Raw genomic sequence first — 18,761 nt, 5'->3', positions numbered from 1 at the left:
AGCAAGCGGCAGTGGTGTGAGCGTCTGCTGCCCACGGCTTTGTGCCTGCCCGCAGGGGAGCCGGCAGGGACGGGGGCGAGGGGCTGTGCAGCCCCCGCCCAGCCTCGGGTGCAGCTCAGGCCCAGCGGGGCGTTCGGCAGGGCGGTGTGCGCTCCCTGGCGTGTGCTCGGCCCTGGGTGCCGGGGGTCTCCAAGGGAAGCGATCCAGAGACGGGCTGGAGGGGGGGTTTGCAGTGCGTTCCCCTCCCTTCCACACGTGCCTCAGTTTCTCTAGGGGGGCGGTGGGGAGGGAAGCATAGGGACCGAAGTGTGCTGTGCTCCGGGTGTAGCCGGTGCTGGTGGGGCCCCTTCCGTCCAGGGGGGTCAGGCATCCTCCCGTGTCCTCCCATCCTCCGTCCCCTTGAGTCACGCCGGGGCTGCGGCGCTGGGCAGTGATGTCAGCCCGCGGGCAGGGGAAGCGGGGGAGGAGACTGCTGCCCGGGGGGGCCCTCCGGCCACGGCCCCCGCACTCGGGCGGACAGACGGCATGAGAGAGCAACAACCACCCGGGACGCTGAGCCCAGACCGAGGGGGATGTGCTGCCGCAGCACGCCATGAATGGCAAACCGAAAGGTACCGAGCACCGGCAGCGCCAGGGCTCCCCAGCGAACGGCGATAATTTGGGGACCCCCGGCTGTTCGAGGCTCCCGGGGTGACGTGGCTGGGCTCCGGCGGGGTTTTTTGGGGTGAGGAGTTTTCTTGAGGGGAAAGCTCTCCCTGACAGGGACACCAAGGACATATGCACCCGCCACCTGCAAGGGACGTGGTTGTCACCGTGGGTTACAGTGACGGAGTGTCAGGACAGGGCGTCCGTGCAGGATAGGACCCCCTGGCTGCCTGGTCTTGCTGTTGCCTCCACTGAGATCCACTGTGTCTCAAGGCAGGAGAGGGGCCACAGCTGCCAGCTGCTCCGGGGTGATGCACCTCTGATGCCAGGGCAGCACCTGATGCCACAGTTTTCCTCAGCAAACTGGTTTTATCCCGCTCATGCCCCCGTGTCTGTTGAGGACAAACAGAGCCCATCTCCATGTCAAGCATACCTGGCATGGTGGCCCCAGGGGACCTGGGCAGAACAGAGGGCCTTGGAGTTGATTTTGTGCACTTGGACCAAGTTGTCTGGGCAGGATTTGTAGGGGGAGCTGCTGGTACCCAGCAGAGCACTCTGGAGATAAGGATGTCAGGGGGAAGGTGCATGTGGGACCTCCACAAGGTTATGCCAGTCCCAAGAGGATCCTTCCAGAGGTTCCCAGCACTTCTGAGAGGGATCACAGCCCACTCAGGAGCAGAGTCTGGTGCCCATGGCCAGGATGCAGCCCCGTCTCACGGGGTATGGAGATGAGCGGTGTCTGTGGGGATTCTGGCTGGGTGTTTGGTTTGTGCCTTCAGTGGTGGGGGACTCCCTTCACTAGGACCACAGTAGTCCTGGGCTGGCTCCCAGGAGCCATCCTAGAGAACACATTGGGCTTGAGCTTTGCCAGCCCTTGGGAAACCCCCTGCCCCAGTGGTGGCCGCTTCCTTACAGTTACAGTTTGGGTTTGCATCTCCTTCTGGCTGGAGACAGGGAGCCCGTGGGATGAGTGGCAGGGTCACTCAGGCTGTGAGCCCCCCCAAGGAACTGGCTGTGAGTGTCCGCCTGAGCCATGCCCTGCCCTTCCGCAGGGATACTCCGCGGGGTAAATAAGCACTTCCTCCAATTCTTCCCATTCACAGCTCCTTCCCTTTCCTGCTGCCCTCCCACTTGGCCCAAGGAACCAGCAGCCTCCCCTGGCTGCAGGGGCGGATATCAGCGCCATGTCCCTACTGCCACGGGGCTGAGAGCACCCAGCACCCATCCAACCCAAACTAACGAGAGCAGCCAGCACCCAAACAACCAAACCGCCATTCCCTGCTCCCATGGGGGCTGTGGGGCTGTGACCTTATGGCTGAGACTTTCTCTCCGGGTGAGTCACTGGAGCTGGGATGCCATTCACTGACTCATCTGACTCCCAAAAGCCCCCAATCCCTCTCCTTGCCCAGCACGGGGGTGTCCTGCCTTCCTGGAGGAGAGGCAGAGCATGGAGAGGTCAGGGAAGAGGCGGCTCTCAGGCTCCTTGTGACCAAGGCATGATGGCTGCGGTCCCCGGATGCTCCCATCCTCTGTGCTGAGGGGGGATGAGGCGTGATGGGAGGGAAGAGCTGCTCCAGCCCACGCTGGGAGCCGGCCAAGGGCCGTCCCGGGGCCGGAAGGGGCCGGCGGGGGCCGGGGTACGTGCCTGGGTTGGGGCAGCGGGGCCGCAGCTGTGCAAACACGGATGCAGTGGCTGCTCCCGGGGGAGCCGAGCCTGCAGGCTGAGTTCACAGGCTCCCGAGGTCAACCCCGCCGTGTGCCCAGGTTTCACCCAAAGGTGCTGTGGCGGGGGTGGCAGGACCCCCTACTTGCCCCAGACACCACGGGCAGGCTGGATGGTCCTGGGGCCATCGTGGCCTCCGTCACTGAGGGACAATGTGCCCTGCTGTGCCCCGGGGATCGCCACAGTGCCATCAGTGCAGGGACCACAGCTCATCCCCCTTGGGTGCCCGGGGTGCTGCTCCTTGGTCCTGAATGTCTTCCCCGAGGTGAAGGGTGCTGGATTCTGCTGGGTTGGCCACCCTGGGCATTGGTGCCCTTCAGTGAGTGACATCGCTGGAAGTGCTGCTCAGAGCACCCCCAGTTCCCAGGGCTGCAGGGCTGGGGACTCAGGGGGAGCCAGTTTGGGGCGTCTCCGACCAGGGCAGTGTTGATAAACCCGCCGGAGCGACCTGAGGCTGGTGTCTGAGTGTCGGAAACAGAAACCAGCTGGGACCAACCCAGCCGGTCGGACTGCCCCCTCCGCTGCTCAGACCAGCATTCTTGGGATCCCAATCATCTCCAGAGCACCGGGCGACGAGAGAGGAGCCGGCAGCCGGGCTGGAGAGCCCCGGGGTGGGCTCCAGCAGCCCGTGCTGTGTTGTCTGTTCAGCTGCTTGCTGCCCTTCTGGCCGCTGCCCACGGGCAGTGCTGGCCAAGGACGGACAGAGGGACACACTCCCAGGATTGCATTTCCTACGCTGGGAGATCTGGAGGCAGTCTGTGGCACGGAAAAGGTGAAAAGCTTGGTCGGGAGGCAGGTTTGTTAGCACTGAGCCCTAACTAAGGGCAGGGGGCGGTGGGGCTTGCTGGGACTGAACCTTTGGGGGCAGGACTTTTTCTGCTTAGGAGAGAGAAAGGATGTGCTTGCTTTGGGCTTTAGCCCATGGCAGGGACATGAGTGTGCTGGTGCTCTGATGGTGCCAGCCTCATGGTAAGCCTGGTACAGGGCTCACCAGCCAGGGCAAGATATGGTGCCCAGTGGTCCCTTCCAAGCATGCCCCAGGCTCTGCTCCCTGCAGGGGCTGGCTATACTGCTGGTACCAGGTACCTCTTATCTCGGTAATGTCAGGAATGCACTATGCTGGGGATTTTTCCTCCTCTGTGAGCCAAGCCCAAGAGTGCCAGGAACAGAGACCCCACATCCTGCCTGCCCTGCCTCAGGCAGGGAGTGCTGCCTTTCAGCACCCGCCTAGCTGCCGGTGCTGGGCTGGAGCACCCTTGTGGCTCCTGGAGCATCGCTCCTGCAGAACAGGGGTATGGGGTCCCCCTCCTCCGAGGGGGCTTGGGGTCCTGGCACAGGATCTTGGTTGCAGATTACCAGGTCTGGGGATGCAGGGTGCCATGGTGCATCATGGTGAATGTTTGGGGGAGAGCCAGATCCAGGGCTGGAGCACAGGGACGTGGTCCTGTCAGCAGCCACTGCTTCCTGTGCCTGTGAGGGAGCCTCCTGTGCTTTGGAGCAGGACCCAGCATGGCACAAGTGTCTGCTGGAGCATCTGAGGTGCCTGGGCAGGTGGCTGCAGATGGCTCTGAGTTGTGCTGGGGCATCAGTCCCCTCCAGCACACCCAGCATCCTTCTCCCCTTCCTGCATCCTCCATCCCTTGATGCTCTCGGCATCTTTCTCTCTGACAACCTCAGCGTCCTTCCCCAGTGTGGGCTCTTGCCTGGGAAATCCTCCTTAGACGTCCCTCTGTGCTCCAAAGTGGCAAGGTGGGCTGGAGAAGGATGGATTGGTAGGACTGTCCTCACTCTGAGCTATGACCTGCCCCATGCATGAGAGCCTTGTCCTGTGGGTGGTGGGTGCTCTCCCTATGGCTGAGCCACTGTAGCACAGGTGCCACAGGCCCTCCTCGCTCAGTGGGGAGCAGATTAAAGAGCCCTGCAGAGGGTAATCTGCCCAGGCCTGCAGGTCAGCTGGGCTGCCAGGGATTACAGCTCTTCATAATGAGCTTAATTGGGACAGTGTTGTCCTGGAAAATGGAGGGACTGGCACTCAGATAACGCTGTGTCCGTGGGACCCGCCGAGTGGCTCCGTGGTGTGGGCTGGGACACAAGTCCCAAGGGGGAACCAGATGGACCTGCTGCCTCCTGGCTCCACTGGGATAGAGGTGAGTGGTGGTGGTGGTTAGCTTTGACTGCAAATGGCTCTGGCACATCCTGGGTGCTGCAAATCCCTGGCCCCAGTGTAGGGTGCAAGGTGGTGAAGGGCACGGTGCCAGGGGGATGCCCGCTGGTGGCTGAGTGGGTGTGAGCCATGTGGGACCTGGCTGAGCTGGGCTCCTGGGCGTGGGGAAAGAGTGGGGATGGGATGGGGATGGGAGGGGGTGGAAGCCCCAGCAGTGCCTGTGTCCCTGTGCTGTTCACTGTTGGGCATGCTGGAGACAGGAGAAAAGGCAAAGTGAGCTCCTTAGGATGGAGAGAGGTGGCTCTGGCTCAGTCTGTCAGCAGGGAAGCTGTGCATCCCTGGGGTCCTGCCTGGCTGTCCCTGGTGGTGTGTGACTGCTGGGCACCATGTGGGCTCATCCCCAGCAGCTGCCACAGCTCTGCTCGGGGCTGGCTGGGAAAGAGGGATTGACCTGCCATCAGTGGTGGCCAGAATGAAGTGGAGCATCCTGCATCCTGCTCTTCCGTGGTTTCCCTGTGGGCTGGGCTCCTTCCTGTGCACAGCTGGCACTGCTGGGGGTGGCAGGGCCAGGAGCCCTGTTCTCCCCTGCTCTTGCCTTGTCCTTTGGGCTGCCCTCCCCAAGCCCCAGCCCTGGCCAGGGCTACAGAGATGTGTAGCCAGGTTCCTGTGACTGGCAGACTGGCAGACTGGCAGCCAGGTGCAGGCCCTGAGACTCAGAAAACTACTCTATCCCTGGCTGGCATCAACTGCACCAGCTGAGGTGGGGACAGGCAGCTCATGGCAGTGGTTTCAAGGCTCCTGACACTGTCACTGCCATGAGCAGAGGACAGTGTGCAGCAGCCTTGGGGCTGGACACATGTGGCCTGCACAGACTTTCCAGGGTCTGGCAGGGAATGGCTTGGCCTTTTCTTCCCCCATGCAGAGCTCCTGGCAAAGCTGGGAACTTTCCAAAGTGCTTTGTTGTCCTTGGGTTTCCCTCCTGGTTGCTGGAGTGAGCGGAAGCAAGTGAGGAGACATCGAAGGGCTGGGCAGCTGAGTCCAGCCCTGTGCCTTTCCTGCCCCTGCAGCAGGGTGGCACGGGTGACAATGGACATAGGAGAAGGTGGGGTTCAGGAGGAGGTGTCTGGGCTTGGGCACCATGGAGAGTTTGCCATGGATGTATCTGGGAAAGGTCATGGTAGGCACCGGGCATCAGCCCCTTTCTGTAACTCACATAGGGCCAACCTGGGACATGTCTGTCTGGGTGTGCCCACTGAGAGCTCACAGTGCCCAGAGCCCCACTTCATCAAGGGCAGTATCTCTGGGGACAGCATGGGATCTGTGTTCCAGTGCCACCAGGAGTGTTCTTGGACTGAAAGTGGGAAGTCTCCCAACCCATGGTCCGTGTGTGCTATTCTCAGTGCTGGTGGCAGTCCTGCCTGCATGTGTGTCCTCACCCTGCTGCTGGTGACCCTGATGTGTCATTGTCCCCAGGGCGGCCCTCCAGGTCACACTCAACGATGTCACTGTCTGTGCGCCCGCAGCGCCGAGTCCTCGTCACCAAGATCAATAGGAGCCAGTCCTTTGCCGGAGTGAACTCATCGGCCGACCGGCCCTTCAGGTAGGAGATGGCTGCTCATGCTGCCTGCCACAGGGAATGGGGACAGGCTGGGGCCTTGTGGTGGGACCTGCTGTGCATCCTGAGGCTCTTTTCCATCTAGCTGTCCCAGCACCTCCCTCGGGGGATCTTTTTGGTAGCCAGGGGCTGTTGCACAGGGGCCTGCAGGGAACACTGAGGCCATGTAGGAGACAGAGCCCATCATCCCAACCTTCTGCCATGCCGTGCTCCAGCTGGGGTGAGGATCCTGCAGCCCTGTGGCTGTTGCCATGAGAGCATGAGAGAGAGGGCAGTTGTAGCTCACCTCATTCTTCAACCAGCTCTTAAGACCTTCCCTGTGACCATCTCATAATGTTTAATGGGTGCGGTAGAGCTGGGTGGCTTTGAAGTGTCTTGATAGCCTTGACATCCTGCGGGGTTGAGTGTTGGTGTGAATCAGGGTTTCCTCAGGGTCACCTCAAACCTATCATTTGAAAGGTTTTACCAGCTGCCCGCCAGTCGCAGTGTGAGGAGCAGCTGTTCCCTGCTCCATCCTCTCCCTCCACTTGTGATGTTATGGTCCCTTCATACCCTTCCTCCTCCTCTCTGCTGAACATCCCCATGTGCTACACTTCCCCACCAACCCTCTCTGCGCCATGCCTAGCTCCTGGCTGCCGTGTTGCAGGTAGTTCTTAAGTAGCAGGCAGAGCTTTCCTGTGCTCTGGCCTCCTGCCCTGCTCAACTCTGTCCCCAAGTCCTGTCCAGCCTCTGGGCCAAGTGACACTTTCCAGGTCACCAGCACATTGCTTATGATTTGTGGGTACCAGAGTGGGCCCCTTAGAGACAGAGAAGAGGGAAGACTTTTAGATGCTTGCAATCAACCTGTGGTTGCCGGGGAGATGCTTGTGGGAGATGCCTCCAGGGACCTTGGAGGATGGGAAGGAGAAGGAATGGTGGAAATGAGGTGCTTACCCATCTCTTGGGAAGAGGCCAAGACATTAATTTCCCCACCCATGATTCGGGGAAGTCTTTTGGTCACTTCTGTGAAGAGCAGCACAGGATGGGAGGTACAGTCTGAGGCTGGGAAATGAGGAGCCCATGGTGTCTCCTGGGCACTGGTGGCGCGACGATGCTTGGGAAGGAGGAAGGGAAGAGCCAGTCTGAGTGAGGTGTTGCTGGGCAGGGAGTGACTCCATTGCACAAGGCAGGAAGGGTGGTGTTCAGGTCCCAGCGCTGGGTCGGCATCCCGCGGGTCGGCTGGGGGAGGCAGCTCCATCCAGCAGGTTTGGTGACATCTGGAGAGGCACAGCATCAGTGAGCATGTCCCTGCCCCATGTCTCTGTGCTGGGTGATGAGGTGACAGGGCTGCCAGTCCCCAAGATGCTCCCCTGCTGGATTGGGATTCTTGCCTTACCCTGGAAACACAGAGTGGCATATTTCACCCTCCCAGAGGGAACACCTCTATGCCCCTGGCAACCTGGGTGCTGGGGTGGACCAATTATGCCCCCTTTAGAGGGCAACCAGGGTTGGATATGTCCCATGGACCCTCCAGGAATTCAGTTTGATTCCAGGTGGTGCCATCTTCCTTTGCCTTGTCTCCCCCCAGCTGGCACCAGGGACCTGGTGGACCTGGCCAGTGGACCTGGCCTCCATGACAGAGATCACCCTTTTCTAGAGACGGGTGCCTGGCTGGCTGGAGCACCCAGAAGGACCCTAGTGCTGTGTGCTGATCCCAGCCTCTCTCCCCAGGAATCTCTCACCTTTCACCCCCACTGTCTCCCGCAAGACTGGCTCCAGGGTCAGTAGGATGTTCTCAATGTCCCACAAGTCCCCACCACCCAAGGTGCCTCAGCCCAACCGCCTGGACGAGGTGTATGAAGCTCTGAAGAAGGGCCTGACGTAAGTGCTGGGTGGGTGGAGGCTGAGAGCTCCTGAGGGGCAGGGGGACAGTTTGTGACATGGCTGGCATTGGCAGCTCTCTGCTCCCACCAGGCAGGGACATACCAGATCTCTTGGGCACATTGCCTTGGTGTCCCAGATTGTTTGGGGTCTCACATCCCATGTAGAGGCATATATGGGTTCCCACACCTGTGTGCTGGCACGGGGAGTGGGGATGTGTTGCCACATGTGCTGGGCTGGTGTGGGCTGTGGGGAGCAGGAGCCCTGGAGACAGCATCCCAACGTGACTCCCATGGTGTGGTTGCCCCCAGGGCCTACCTGGAGGTGCACCAGCTGGAACTGGAGAAGCTCAGCACACAGATCCGTGAGTCCAAGAGGAATTCACGCCTGGTGAGTGCTGATTGGAAAGAGCCTTATAGGGAGTGGTGCTTTGAGTAAACAGCTGGGCTTATGGGCACAGCTGGGACAACTCATGGTCCATCTGTGTCCTCCAACAGAGCCTGTTTCTGTGGGGTTGTAGAGGCCAGCCCAGGCTCTGGTGTTGGGGCTCCCATCCCTCTGTCATGCACTCTCCAGCCCTGGCTGGGTGCTGCATGCCCCACTGCCGTGCTATGGGTGGTGGATGCCATGTGCTGGGTCTTCTTTGGGTGGGCAGAGCTGGCTTTGTGCTACATCTTATCCCTCTGATCTTTCCTCCAGGGCTTTCTCTACGATCTGGATAAGGTAAGCGGGATCAGTGTCTCATCCCTCTTGTATTCCCCTTCCTTGTGCCTGGGATGTGCTACTGCCAGCCCCGCTCTACTAGCACTGCCCTGCTGACTTGTCCCCTGGGAAGGAGAGGGTCTGGGGCTCTGCAGACAGGGTGGCCCAGGTGGGCAGGGGATGAAGCAGAGATGATCTTGTAACCCCTTTCAGGCAAACAGAAGTTGTTTTTAGTGAGTGCAGGACATGAGTTAGCTCACAGACTGGGAAAAAAAGTACCCTGGAGCCTGGCTTGGCTCCTGGAGTACCTTCTGGTGCATGGGAGTCTGGAGGAGGCTGCAACACATGGGTGCTTCCCACTGGCTGCCACCCTGCAGCTCCAAGGCAGGACCCCAGCCTCAGTGCAGAGGATGTAAGGGCCATATCCTGACCTGTGGCTCCTCCATGGAGGGGCTGCACTGCCACTCACACCATCTCCTCTGCTTTTCCAGCAAGTGAAGTCAATTGAGCGCTTCCTGCGTCGCCTGGAGTTTCATGCCAGCAAGGTGAGAGCTGAGGCAGTGCTGGGGTGGCCATGCTGTCCCCAGCCCTGCCCCTCACTGCAGCTCGGGCCTGTCCTTGCAGATAGATGAGCTGTATGAGGCTTACTGCATCCAGCGGCGGCTCCGTGATGGAGCCCACAACATGGTCAAGGCTTACAGCACAGGCTCGCCAGGCAGCCGGGAGGCACGCGAGAGCCTGGCCGAGGCCAGCAAGGGCTACAAGGAGTACACAGAGGTGAGGTGGCTGGCTGGGCTGGCAGGGTGCTGAGTCTATGGGTGGCTGCTCATAGGTCCTGTCCATCCGTCTGTCTGTTCCCAGAACATGTGTCTGTTGGAGAATGAACTGGAGAGCCAGCTGGGCGAGTTCCACATCCGGATGAAAGGTACCATGTCCTGCTCCATCCCTGTCCCACTGCCTGCCTGCCTGCCTGCCTGCTGCCTGCTGACGCCCCTCTGCCTTCTCTTGCAGGATTGGCAGGCTTTGCCCGGCTTTGTGCTGGTGACCAGTATGAGGTTGGTGGGACCATATGGGTTGGGTTCTGCTCTTCCTCTGCCCTGTTGTCCTTGGTGTGTCTGAGGGGTGTAGGTGGGTGCTGGCGTGGAGGGTGTGTTGCAGGGTGGTGGTGGTGGGTGGCATGAGTCCATGGCCATGCCTAGGGACATACAGAGAGCACCCATCATCCTGGGGTTGTGTCTCCCCCATACCTATACCTCTGCATCCCCAGATCTTCATGAAGTATGGACGGCAGCGGTGGAAGCTGCGAGGGCGCATCGAGGTGAACAGCAAGCAGGTGTGGGACAGCGAGGAAATGGTTTTCTTACCCCTCGTCACTGAGTTTCTCTCCATCAAGGTATAGTGCATAAAAGGACAGGGATGGGGTGGGCCACCTATTCCCCTGCATCATAGAGTCATTTAGGTCAGAAAAGACCTCTGTGATCATCCAACTGTTAACCTAGAACTGCCAATCCACTATTAAAGTGTCCCCCCAAGTGCCACATCCACACTTTTTTAAACATTTCTTTGGGATGGTGATTCCACCACTTCCCAGGGTTTACTTCTAACAACTCACCTAAACATCACCCTCACTGGCCCATGGTTTCATCTTCTCCTCTTCTTCCTCTCCTCCTTCTCCAGGTGACGGAGCTAAAGAGCCTGGCCAACCATGTTGTGGTGGGCAATGTGTCCTGTGAGACCAAGGACCTCTTTGCAGCTCTGCCCCAGGTAGTGGCTGTGGATATCAACGACCTGGGCACCCTCAAACTCAGCCTGGAGGTGACCTGGAAGTGAGTACCTCAGCAGGCATTGCTGGTGACAGATGGCAGTGCAGGGATGCCCAGCATGAGATGACCTGCCCCAGGCTGTCTCCCATCCCAAAACAGGGCTGTAATTATATAAAACCAGAGCTGGTCTGGAGGGGGTCCTGGTGCCTTGAGACTCCCCGGGCTGGTGCTTACCCCTCACCTCCCTGCTGTTCTCCCCAGCCCCTTTGACAAGGACGACCAGCCCTCGGCAGCCAGCACTGTCAACAAGGCTTCCACAGTGAACAAGAGGTTCTCCACCTACAACCAGAGTCCGCCTGACACACCGTCCCTGCGGGAACAGGCATTCTATGTAAGTGTGCACCAGGCAGGGCTGCTCAGGAGACATGGCCAGTGGAGGGGTCCACACAGGGATGTGCCTAGGCAACATCTGAGAGGGTGGCAAAGCTCAGGGATGGGTAGGCAGCTCCTTCCTCTCCAGCCATCCCACCAGGACTCCCTAGTACCGGCACCTGCACCTCTCCCACTTTCACAACTCCTCTTCTCTCTGCCCAAGAGCCCGGAGCGGGCAGCTGACAAGCGTGGTTGGTCCTTGCTGGACATCTTTCGGGAGACACTCTTCGAGAAGCTGTCTCAGAGCTGCTCCTGCAGCGATGTCTCCTCAGCCGAGCTCGGGAGATGGCCGCAGCAGGGCCGCGTAAGTGCAGGGCTGGAGCAGGCCAGTAGCTTAGCCCAGCGCTGTGGCCATCCCGCTGTAGCTGTAGCCGGTCCTTGTCTCCTACTCACTATCCCTCGCTGATGCCCGAAGGCCTGATTCTGCCAGGCTGGGTCTGGCTGGTCCTGCAGAGCTGGTCCCAAAGCTAGGGGACCCTGGGTTCACCCCCATGCAAGAGTTGGGCTCTAGTGAATAGACAGCTTCTCCGTGTCCCTGTGCTGGTGGCATTGGTGTGGTACTGGTGATGGTGCTGGTGAAATGGTGATGGTGTGACAATGCTGGTGTGGCAGTGATGTGAGCTGTCATGGTGCTGGTGTGACTAACATGGAATTGGCTTGGCATCGGTTCAGTGATGGTGAACCACAAAATTGGTGGTGGCCAGTGCTGCCCCCACCAGCTAGTGCTGGAGCTATTGCTGTCCTTGAAGCCATGGTGATTGGTGTCCTTGGCTCCATGTGTTGCATCCCACTGTGCTGAGGGAGTGCTGGCACCCCAAGGCTCCAGGACATATGGGGCTGTTCATGGGGAGCTGGATTGCCTGCTGGCATTGGGTGGGATCCAGAGCTGGAAGCTACCAGGTGTTTGCTGGCCATCCTCCTGTGTCAGCAGAGCCATGGCAGCATCAGTTCAGTCCAGCTCAGATTGATTCTGCCCCTGCTTGACACGCAGACAGCTGGAGGAGATGGGGCAGCAGGAGCAGGGTCTCAGCTGATACCATTCTCCCCCTCTCCAGAATATGCTGCGGCGCCAAGAGGAGCTGGAGAATGGCACAGCCTGGTCCATCTCCTCTGAGTCCTCAGATGACTCCTCCAGCCCCCAGCTGTCCAGCAGTGCCCGCCATGCCACACACAAGCCCATCGTGCAGCCTGAGGTGCAGGCCTCTGCCCCTGCCATCGAGATCTCCTTCTCCCAGCAACCAGAGGAGGCTGATGCCATGCTTGGGGCCAGTGGCAGCAGTGTCCCCTCTGCTGGGAGCCAGCCAGAGGAGCCAAGCAGCCGTAAGAAGGAGACAGTGGCCAACGGGCATGTGCCCTACTCCCGGACTCTAAGCCACATCAGCGAGGCCAGTGTGGATACCTCAATGGAGGTCAAGACTGTGGAGAGCCCTTGGGAGCCTGCATCCAGCACAGAGAACACAGGGATGGGCAAGCAAGATGCACATCCTCTGCCTGGTGCTGCGGTGGCAGCTGCTGTGGCAGGGCAGGACAGGGCCACTGAGGCCAAGCCTCGTGCCTCCGTGGCATGGGCCACCTCCTGCGAGGAGGAGGCTGCCAGTGCAGAGCCAGAGCAGAGCCAGGGGCCAGCACAGAGTGACTATGGCACCGGGATCCCCACAGCACTGGCACAAGCCTCTGCAGAAGAGACGCCCGTCCCAACCCCACCACTGCCCACCAGCATCCCTGAGGTGCCACGGGGGAAGATGGTGGATTCAGGTCTGGAGGAGGCAATTGGCCTCCTGGGCTCAGCTTTGGATGACTATCGGGGACAGTTCCCGGAGCTGCAGCCCCTCGAACGGGAGCTCAAACGTCTGGAGGAGATTCTGCTGGTGAGGGGCTCCCAGGGGTGTCATGGGGTGAGGATGACAGGGTCATCCTGGCTGGCAGTGCCTGGGATGATGGGGACAGGGCCAGCCATGGTGGCAGTGCTCAGAGGCAATGGAGACAATACCATCCTGGTGGCAGTGCCCCTGGGTGATGGGTATGGGGCCATCCATGATGGCATAGCCTGGTGATGCGGGTGGCAGGGCTGTCTTGGCTGGTGAGCTAGGATCCATCTCCACCATGCCTTCCTCCACAGCAGAAGCAAGGTGTCTTCCTCAGCCGGGCCTCCAGCATCAGCCTGACAGTGGAGCACGCGCTGGAGAGCTTCAGCTTCCTCAACACCTCCGACATGGAGGACTCAGAAGGCTCTGAAGAAGAGCCTCTCCAAGATGAGAGGTGCACAGTGGGGCTCATGGCATGGGGCAAAGGGCAGGAGATGGCTTTGGGGCAGTTGGAATAGGGGATGTTCAAGGGTGCCCAAGCATATTTAGATCTGTTCATCACAGCTTAGGGAAGGTCTAGGTCAAGAACCAGCAGTACGTGGTCGTTCTGGTGGCATAATGTCACCCTGCAGCTTTCCATGAGGGGTGGGCTGAAGGCATTCCTTGTGCCTCTGGGACTTGTCCTCTGCCCTGTGAGTGAGGAAGGGCCAGGTCCAGGTGTCCTGTGTTGATCCACTGCCTTGATCTCTCCCTGGCTTGCAGGAGGGCTGGCAGACCTCTGCGCAGCACCAGAGCCCCCAGCGCTGGCGAGATGGGGGCAGATGACACCGGAATGTGCAGTGGTTCTGAGGCCAGCACTGACCCCATGAGCACTGGCAATGAGTTCCTGGATAAGGCTCTGGTGCTTCACCTTAACAACTGCAACCGCCTGCTGCTGGTGAGGACCAGGGTGGGATATGGCAGCAGTGGCCACCCTGGGGTGGGCTGTATGTATCCCCTTGAAGGAGGTCTTGCTGCAGCCTGGAGGCTGTGATGTGGGAAGTGAGCTCTGTCCCTGAAGTCCCTGGTTTGGCTGTACCTTGCAGAAGCTGGGCACCTTTGGTCCCCTGCGGTGCCAGGAGATGTATGCCCTGGACAGGCTGCTGCGGGAGTCCCAGGTGCTGGAGATCGTGTGCCAGCTGACGGAGGAGCGTGCAGGAGCAGCCACCTCAGCCGCTGATGGTAAAGAAACACAGCTGAGGGATCCTCTGTGCCATCCTGGAGGCTGTGTGAAGCCTATGTCCCCTCGTGGGCAAGGCTGGGCAGTGACGAACCGTGCCAGACAGAGGGCAGGAGTCACCTGCCTGCTGCCATGGTCTTGGGGAGGTCTGACAGTGCCTGTCCCCACAGTGGTGCAGTTCTCAACACGGAAGGAGGGCGTGCTGCCCCTTTGGGACCTCTGTGTGGAAGTGCCCAATGTGTACACCTGCCCCGTGGAGCGGTTCCTGCAGGTGCTCAGTGCCCAGTATGCGGCTCCCATCAGCGAGCAGCACTCTGGTTTGGCTGATATTGGTGAGTGGGCGCCCAGGGGTGTTTGGGTAGTTGCCAGCCTCACTCAGTGACCATGAGTGGGAGGATATGGGTGCCAGGAGCTCCACAGAGGAGTGACCATGGCTGCTGCACATTGTGATCCTGATTCTTTCTCACAGTGTGTGTGAAACTGGTAGAGGACGTGTTGAATCGGCGGCTGCCCCGGCGGCCTGGCAGTGCCCAGAGCGAGCAGATCACCATCTTCCAGTACTGGAGCCACTTTGAGTCGCTTGGTGTCCTGGTGCTTGACACCTACATGATGGAGCTGGCAGAGGAAGGTGGGTGTCCTCCCACCCTCCTTAAGCCCTGGGATGGGGTGCCAGAGTATCACCGTAGTGATTAATCACCCTGCAGCAGTGCCATGACCATGCTAGGGCATCACCAAGAGGCTCAGCCATCCTTGGGGTGGGGAAGTCAGTCTGATCTAGAGCGCAGCCCAGTCCCATGCTGCCTTTTGATATCCTTGCTGTATGTCCCCCAGTGTCCTGGGGAGCAATTCCATGCATTAGCACCTTGTGTGGGCCCCATTCTGCCCAGCATGGATCCAAGGTGCCTGGGGATGGGTGGCAGGGGTGTGGGGGAGTGCTGTGTGAGTCCCTACACCTTGGATGGCTTCCTGCAGCACTGCTGGCACAGAACCTCAACTCGGATGACCAGGACGTGGTGCTGCGTGCCCTGAAGCGCATGCCCGAGGGCCGCCTGAAGAAGGAGGGACTGAAGGCGCTGAGCCTGCTCCTCGTGGAGGGCAACAGCAAGGTGGTGAGCGCCGTGTCAGCCCAGCTCCGCAGCCTGGCAGAAAACCCCCGCTTCCGCCAACGGGTATGTGCTGGGCAAGCCAGGGATGACGTGGGCTGGTGCCACAGACCCAGGGGTGCTGCCCCTGCTCTGCTACAGATGGTGGAACTGACTCCCCCATCTCCCCCAGGCCCTCGTGTGTTTCCTGGAGCAGCTGGAGGATGAGGAGGTTCAGACACGTGTGGCAGGGTGTGCGGCGCTGGGCTGCTTGAAGGTGAGGGATGTGGGGAGGAGACAGCAGGGCTGCATGTTCCAGGGGAAGACGAAACACAATGAGGAGGAAAAGAAAGAGGATGAGGGGCTTTTCTGCACCCTGGGGCTGCAGCGCCCTCTGCTACCCTCCCCATCTGGCTGTGTTCCTGCTCCAGCCTTGACAGCTAAAACTCATTTCCTTGTCCCTTCTCCTGCAGGCCAAGGAGAGCATCGAGCAGCTGGTTTACCTGTGCCAAACCGACAAAGAGCCTGTGAGGGAGGCAGCCAAGCAGAGCCTGATGCTGTGCGGTGAGTGTCCTGATGCTTCTCTGCTTGCTCCCCACCCACAGCATCCCAAGTGGCATCTCCTGGTGCCAGCTGTGCCCACGGGAGATGGGGCTCCATGGCTACCCCACGCACTCTGGTTCATCATGCCCCGAGCTCTGCCAGGCAAGAACAAGCTGGCAGTGAGGGCCAGGCATCCTGTAGCCACAGCACTAAGTCTGGTTGTTATTTATTATTTGCTAGATGGCCCTGAGAGAACCATCTGAGTGTGTTTCTAGGCCTCCAGATCGTGGCAGCTGCTGCACAGGTTGGGACATGTGAGCTGTCCTCGTACCCCTTGTCCCTGCTCTGGCTGCTTTGCTCACGAATGTCTCTGTCTTAGAGCCTGTCAGCTGTGTCACGTTTTGGAGTCTGTGTGTCTTGGTTGTTGATAGTGCACATCCCACTGACACCCTGACACATGTAGATGCCTTGTGTCCTATGTCCCAGCAGATTGTCCACGTCACCATCTCTTGCTGGGGATGGCCGCTGCGGGCAGATTTGCAGGCAGAGCTCAGAGTGGGCCTGTAGCATGGATGTGTGCATCCTTGTGTGTGCCTGGGAGTTCTGGGGGAGCCCTTGTGACCCCCATGCAAGTGCATGCAGATGTGCACAGCTGTTGGAGCCATTGGAGCTGGAGCTGGCACAGTGAGCACTGGTACCTTGGCCCCAAGTGAGGCTCTCCACAAGCCAACAGTCCTGCAGCTGAAACACGGGTTAACCCTGGGCAGCTGAGAACGGGATTTGCAACCTCCCAAAGAGTCGGGAGCTCTGGGGACTTTTTGATCCAGATCCCAGCTGGGACCTGCCCAGGGGTATGCTATAGAGAACAAGAAAGGTTTCCATGCTGTAGCCAGAGCACGCAGGCTCAGCTCTACCAGGTATTAGGCATGTTTCCCTGGAAAGGCCAGGGTAAGTGGACAGGGATTGGCAGGGGACAGAAGTTCTGCAGTTCGTATCACTGACCGTGGCATGTACTTGCAGGGGAAGACGGTAAATCAGCTCACCGGCGACTGGAGGAGACCCTGGATAGCCTCCCACGGATCTTTGCACCAGCCAGCATGGCCAGTACAGCTTTCTGAGACCCACGCACACCCGCCTGCCATCCCTGAGGGCAAAGGCACTGCTGGGCCACCCGGGCTTGCACGGACTGGGGACCCGGCAGCTCCGCTCCCGGCAGCACACCACAGTATTACCCCGCCCGCCGGCAGCTCGCCATGGCCGCACACTGCCTTACGGAGCACCGCTTCCCTGTCCCTGGCCACCGGCCCCAGGGGTCACCTCCACACCACTGGGCAGGGGGCTTGCTGCCCACCCTCTGATCACTATTTAAAGTACCCAGGGAGTCCACCCTTCCTGCCCCCTTCGTCTGCTGCAGCTGCCAGGACTGGGGTGGCGGGAGAGGTACCGGATTTCTCTGCCTCCTCTTGCCTTCTTCTTGCTCGAGGGCACGCGCCCTGTCCCGGAAGGACCTGCACTTTGGAAACCTTGCTGTTTCTTTCCAGGAGCTGCCATGGGGACTGCTGCCCTCTGCCACCTGGAGTCCCCAGGACTTAAATAAAATGAAATATAAGATATTAATATATTCTGCTGGCGTTTCTTCTTTCCAGCTCCACGTGCTCCTGTCCCTCCCTGGCTTGTGGCTGTAGGGAGTGTAGTGAGATGTGGCCTCAGCCCAGAGCCTTTCCTGGCCTGTTGGAAAGTGCTGTGGAGGGCAGGGGCAGGAGGAGTAATAGAGGGATGGACAGACGGATGGACAGAAGCTGCCACCTTTTTTTTTGTTTGTTTTGTTTTATTTTATTTTTTATTTACAGATTTTTGCAGAAAAACAAAAGCAAAAAATTCTTTTCTATATTGTCTCTATAAATCTATATATAATGTAATTACAGAGAATGACTAATTTTGATTTTAAAGCAGAAATAAAAACCTTTAAAGAGTGTCGGTGTCACTGTAAGGGTGTTTCTTTGGCCCCAGTGCCCTGGTTGGGTGTCAGCATAGCTGCCTGGAGGGTGACAGGGGATGTCGAGGGAAATAATTGTGACTTCTGGCCCTGCAACTCAGCCAAATGTTGCCAAAATTTGGCTGTTGAGCATAGGATGCATCACCCAAGTAGTAGGAGATAGCCACACAGGATGCGGGCCACCAAAACCAGGGCTGCCCTGGGAATGGAAACAGCCCTGTGTGAGTGTGTGTGAATGTGTGTGTATGTGTGTGTGTAAATCCACACGTTCCCCATCTCCAGCTGCTGTTGGTTATCTAGGCCCTGACTTCCAGTTTGGACCAGTAAGGACCCATGTCCAGCACTGGAAGCAGATTGCAGTAGCTGTGGTGGCCAGGCCATGTTCCCAAATGTTCCTACACCGGATGGGTGTGACAGGGAATGCTAAACCACCATGTGAGCTGCTCTGCCTAACTGGCTGTGCCTTGTCCCAGGATATCCGCTGTCCCCACCTCACTGTGTGAGGGACGCACCACTGGGCTGGGAGGGAGGCTGTTCTCTGTGTCCCCTCACCACACTCCCTGAGGCTGGGATTTTTTTTGAGGTTTTTGTGCCACTCCTCAGCACCAACAAGCTGCTGGATTCTCGGAAGCTTGCTGGGAAGACAGCACTGTTTCCCCTGGCTCTCCCAGGAACTTTGCCCTCTTGGTGGCTGTGACAGCATGGTGCAGCAGCATAGTGGGGGCCACCTGCCTGACATTCACAACACAAATGGTTCTCACTGCTTTTATTAAATTTCCTGAGTTCAGTGGCCTTGGCAGCATGTGGCTGGTGACACGGAGCCTTCTGCCCCACCAAGGAGGAGGTGGCATCAGGCTACAAAGTGCACGGCAGAGTGCTGGGTCCTGTGCCACCTCCCAATTGGGCTGGGCAGAAAGGGGGAATCCTGGATATTTCTACCTGCATCATGAAGCAGGGCTGCTGGGGCCCTTGCTTCTATACCCTGCATGGTATCACTGGGGGGCTGGGGGCCTCCAGAATTGCTCCCCCTCTCTCTGTGATGTGTCTTTGTGGTTTCACTGGTGATTTTTTTAAGCTTGTATCATTTGCCTTCCTTTTCTCAAACCCTGCCTATCACCTTCTGCTGGTTTAAATCCCTGAACACTCACCATGATGGTGCACCTGGGCAAGCATAACTCCATGCACAAGTACCTGATGGGGGCCAACCTGCTG

General features: G+C 59.1%; 1 protein-coding gene across 7 annotated transcripts in view; it reads left to right on the top strand.

Annotated features, from left to right (window-relative positions):
* Positions 1 to 17,526, top strand: part of RIPOR1 (RHO family interacting cell polarization regulator 1) — a 31,372-nt gene extending 13,846 nt beyond the window's left edge. For 2 of the 7 annotated variants that reach the window (XM_018914838.3, XM_018914844.3), the window contains 22 exons: positions 6,006 to 6,132; positions 7,858 to 8,007; positions 8,319 to 8,397; positions 8,707 to 8,730; positions 9,201 to 9,254; positions 9,334 to 9,486; positions 9,571 to 9,634; positions 9,721 to 9,764; positions 9,977 to 10,102; positions 10,387 to 10,535; positions 10,734 to 10,863; positions 11,068 to 11,208; positions 11,960 to 12,772; positions 13,024 to 13,163; positions 13,472 to 13,646; positions 13,795 to 13,930; positions 14,099 to 14,260; positions 14,398 to 14,556; positions 14,901 to 15,097; positions 15,204 to 15,287; positions 15,484 to 15,574; positions 16,574 to 17,526. In XM_018914838.3, coding sequence (XP_018770383.1) covers positions 6,032 to 6,132; positions 7,858 to 8,007; positions 8,319 to 8,397; positions 8,707 to 8,730; positions 9,201 to 9,254; positions 9,334 to 9,486; positions 9,571 to 9,634; positions 9,721 to 9,764; positions 9,977 to 10,102; positions 10,387 to 10,535; positions 10,734 to 10,863; positions 11,068 to 11,208; positions 11,960 to 12,772; positions 13,024 to 13,163; positions 13,472 to 13,646; positions 13,795 to 13,930; positions 14,099 to 14,260; positions 14,398 to 14,556; positions 14,901 to 15,097; positions 15,204 to 15,287; positions 15,484 to 15,574; positions 16,574 to 16,671 — 3,270 coding nt within the window. In that variant the 5' untranslated portion in view covers positions 6,006 to 6,031 and the 3' untranslated portion in view covers positions 16,672 to 17,526. Of the gene's footprint in view, positions 1 to 470; positions 612 to 3,008; positions 3,141 to 6,005; positions 6,133 to 7,857; positions 8,008 to 8,318; positions 8,398 to 8,706; positions 8,731 to 9,200; positions 9,255 to 9,333; positions 9,487 to 9,570; positions 9,635 to 9,720; positions 9,765 to 9,976; positions 10,103 to 10,386; positions 10,536 to 10,733; positions 10,864 to 11,067; positions 11,209 to 11,959; positions 12,773 to 13,023; positions 13,164 to 13,471; positions 13,647 to 13,794; positions 13,931 to 14,098; positions 14,261 to 14,397; positions 14,557 to 14,900; positions 15,098 to 15,203; positions 15,288 to 15,483; positions 15,575 to 15,793; positions 15,858 to 16,573 lie in introns of those variants that run through there. The other 5 variants (XM_018914837.3, XM_018914836.3, XM_018914839.3 and 2 more) reach the window with 5 other exon arrangements.
* The last annotated feature ends 1,235 nt before the right edge of the window (positions 17,527 to 18,761 follow it).

Source organism: Serinus canaria, chromosome 11 (genome assembly GCF_022539315.1).
Source record: "Serinus canaria isolate serCan28SL12 chromosome 11, serCan2020, whole genome shotgun sequence".
NCBI lineage: Eukaryota > Metazoa > Chordata > Aves > Passeriformes > Fringillidae > Serinus > Serinus canaria.
The sequence above is the reverse complement of the archived record's forward strand: the minus strand, read 5'-3'. Positions and strand labels throughout refer to the sequence as shown.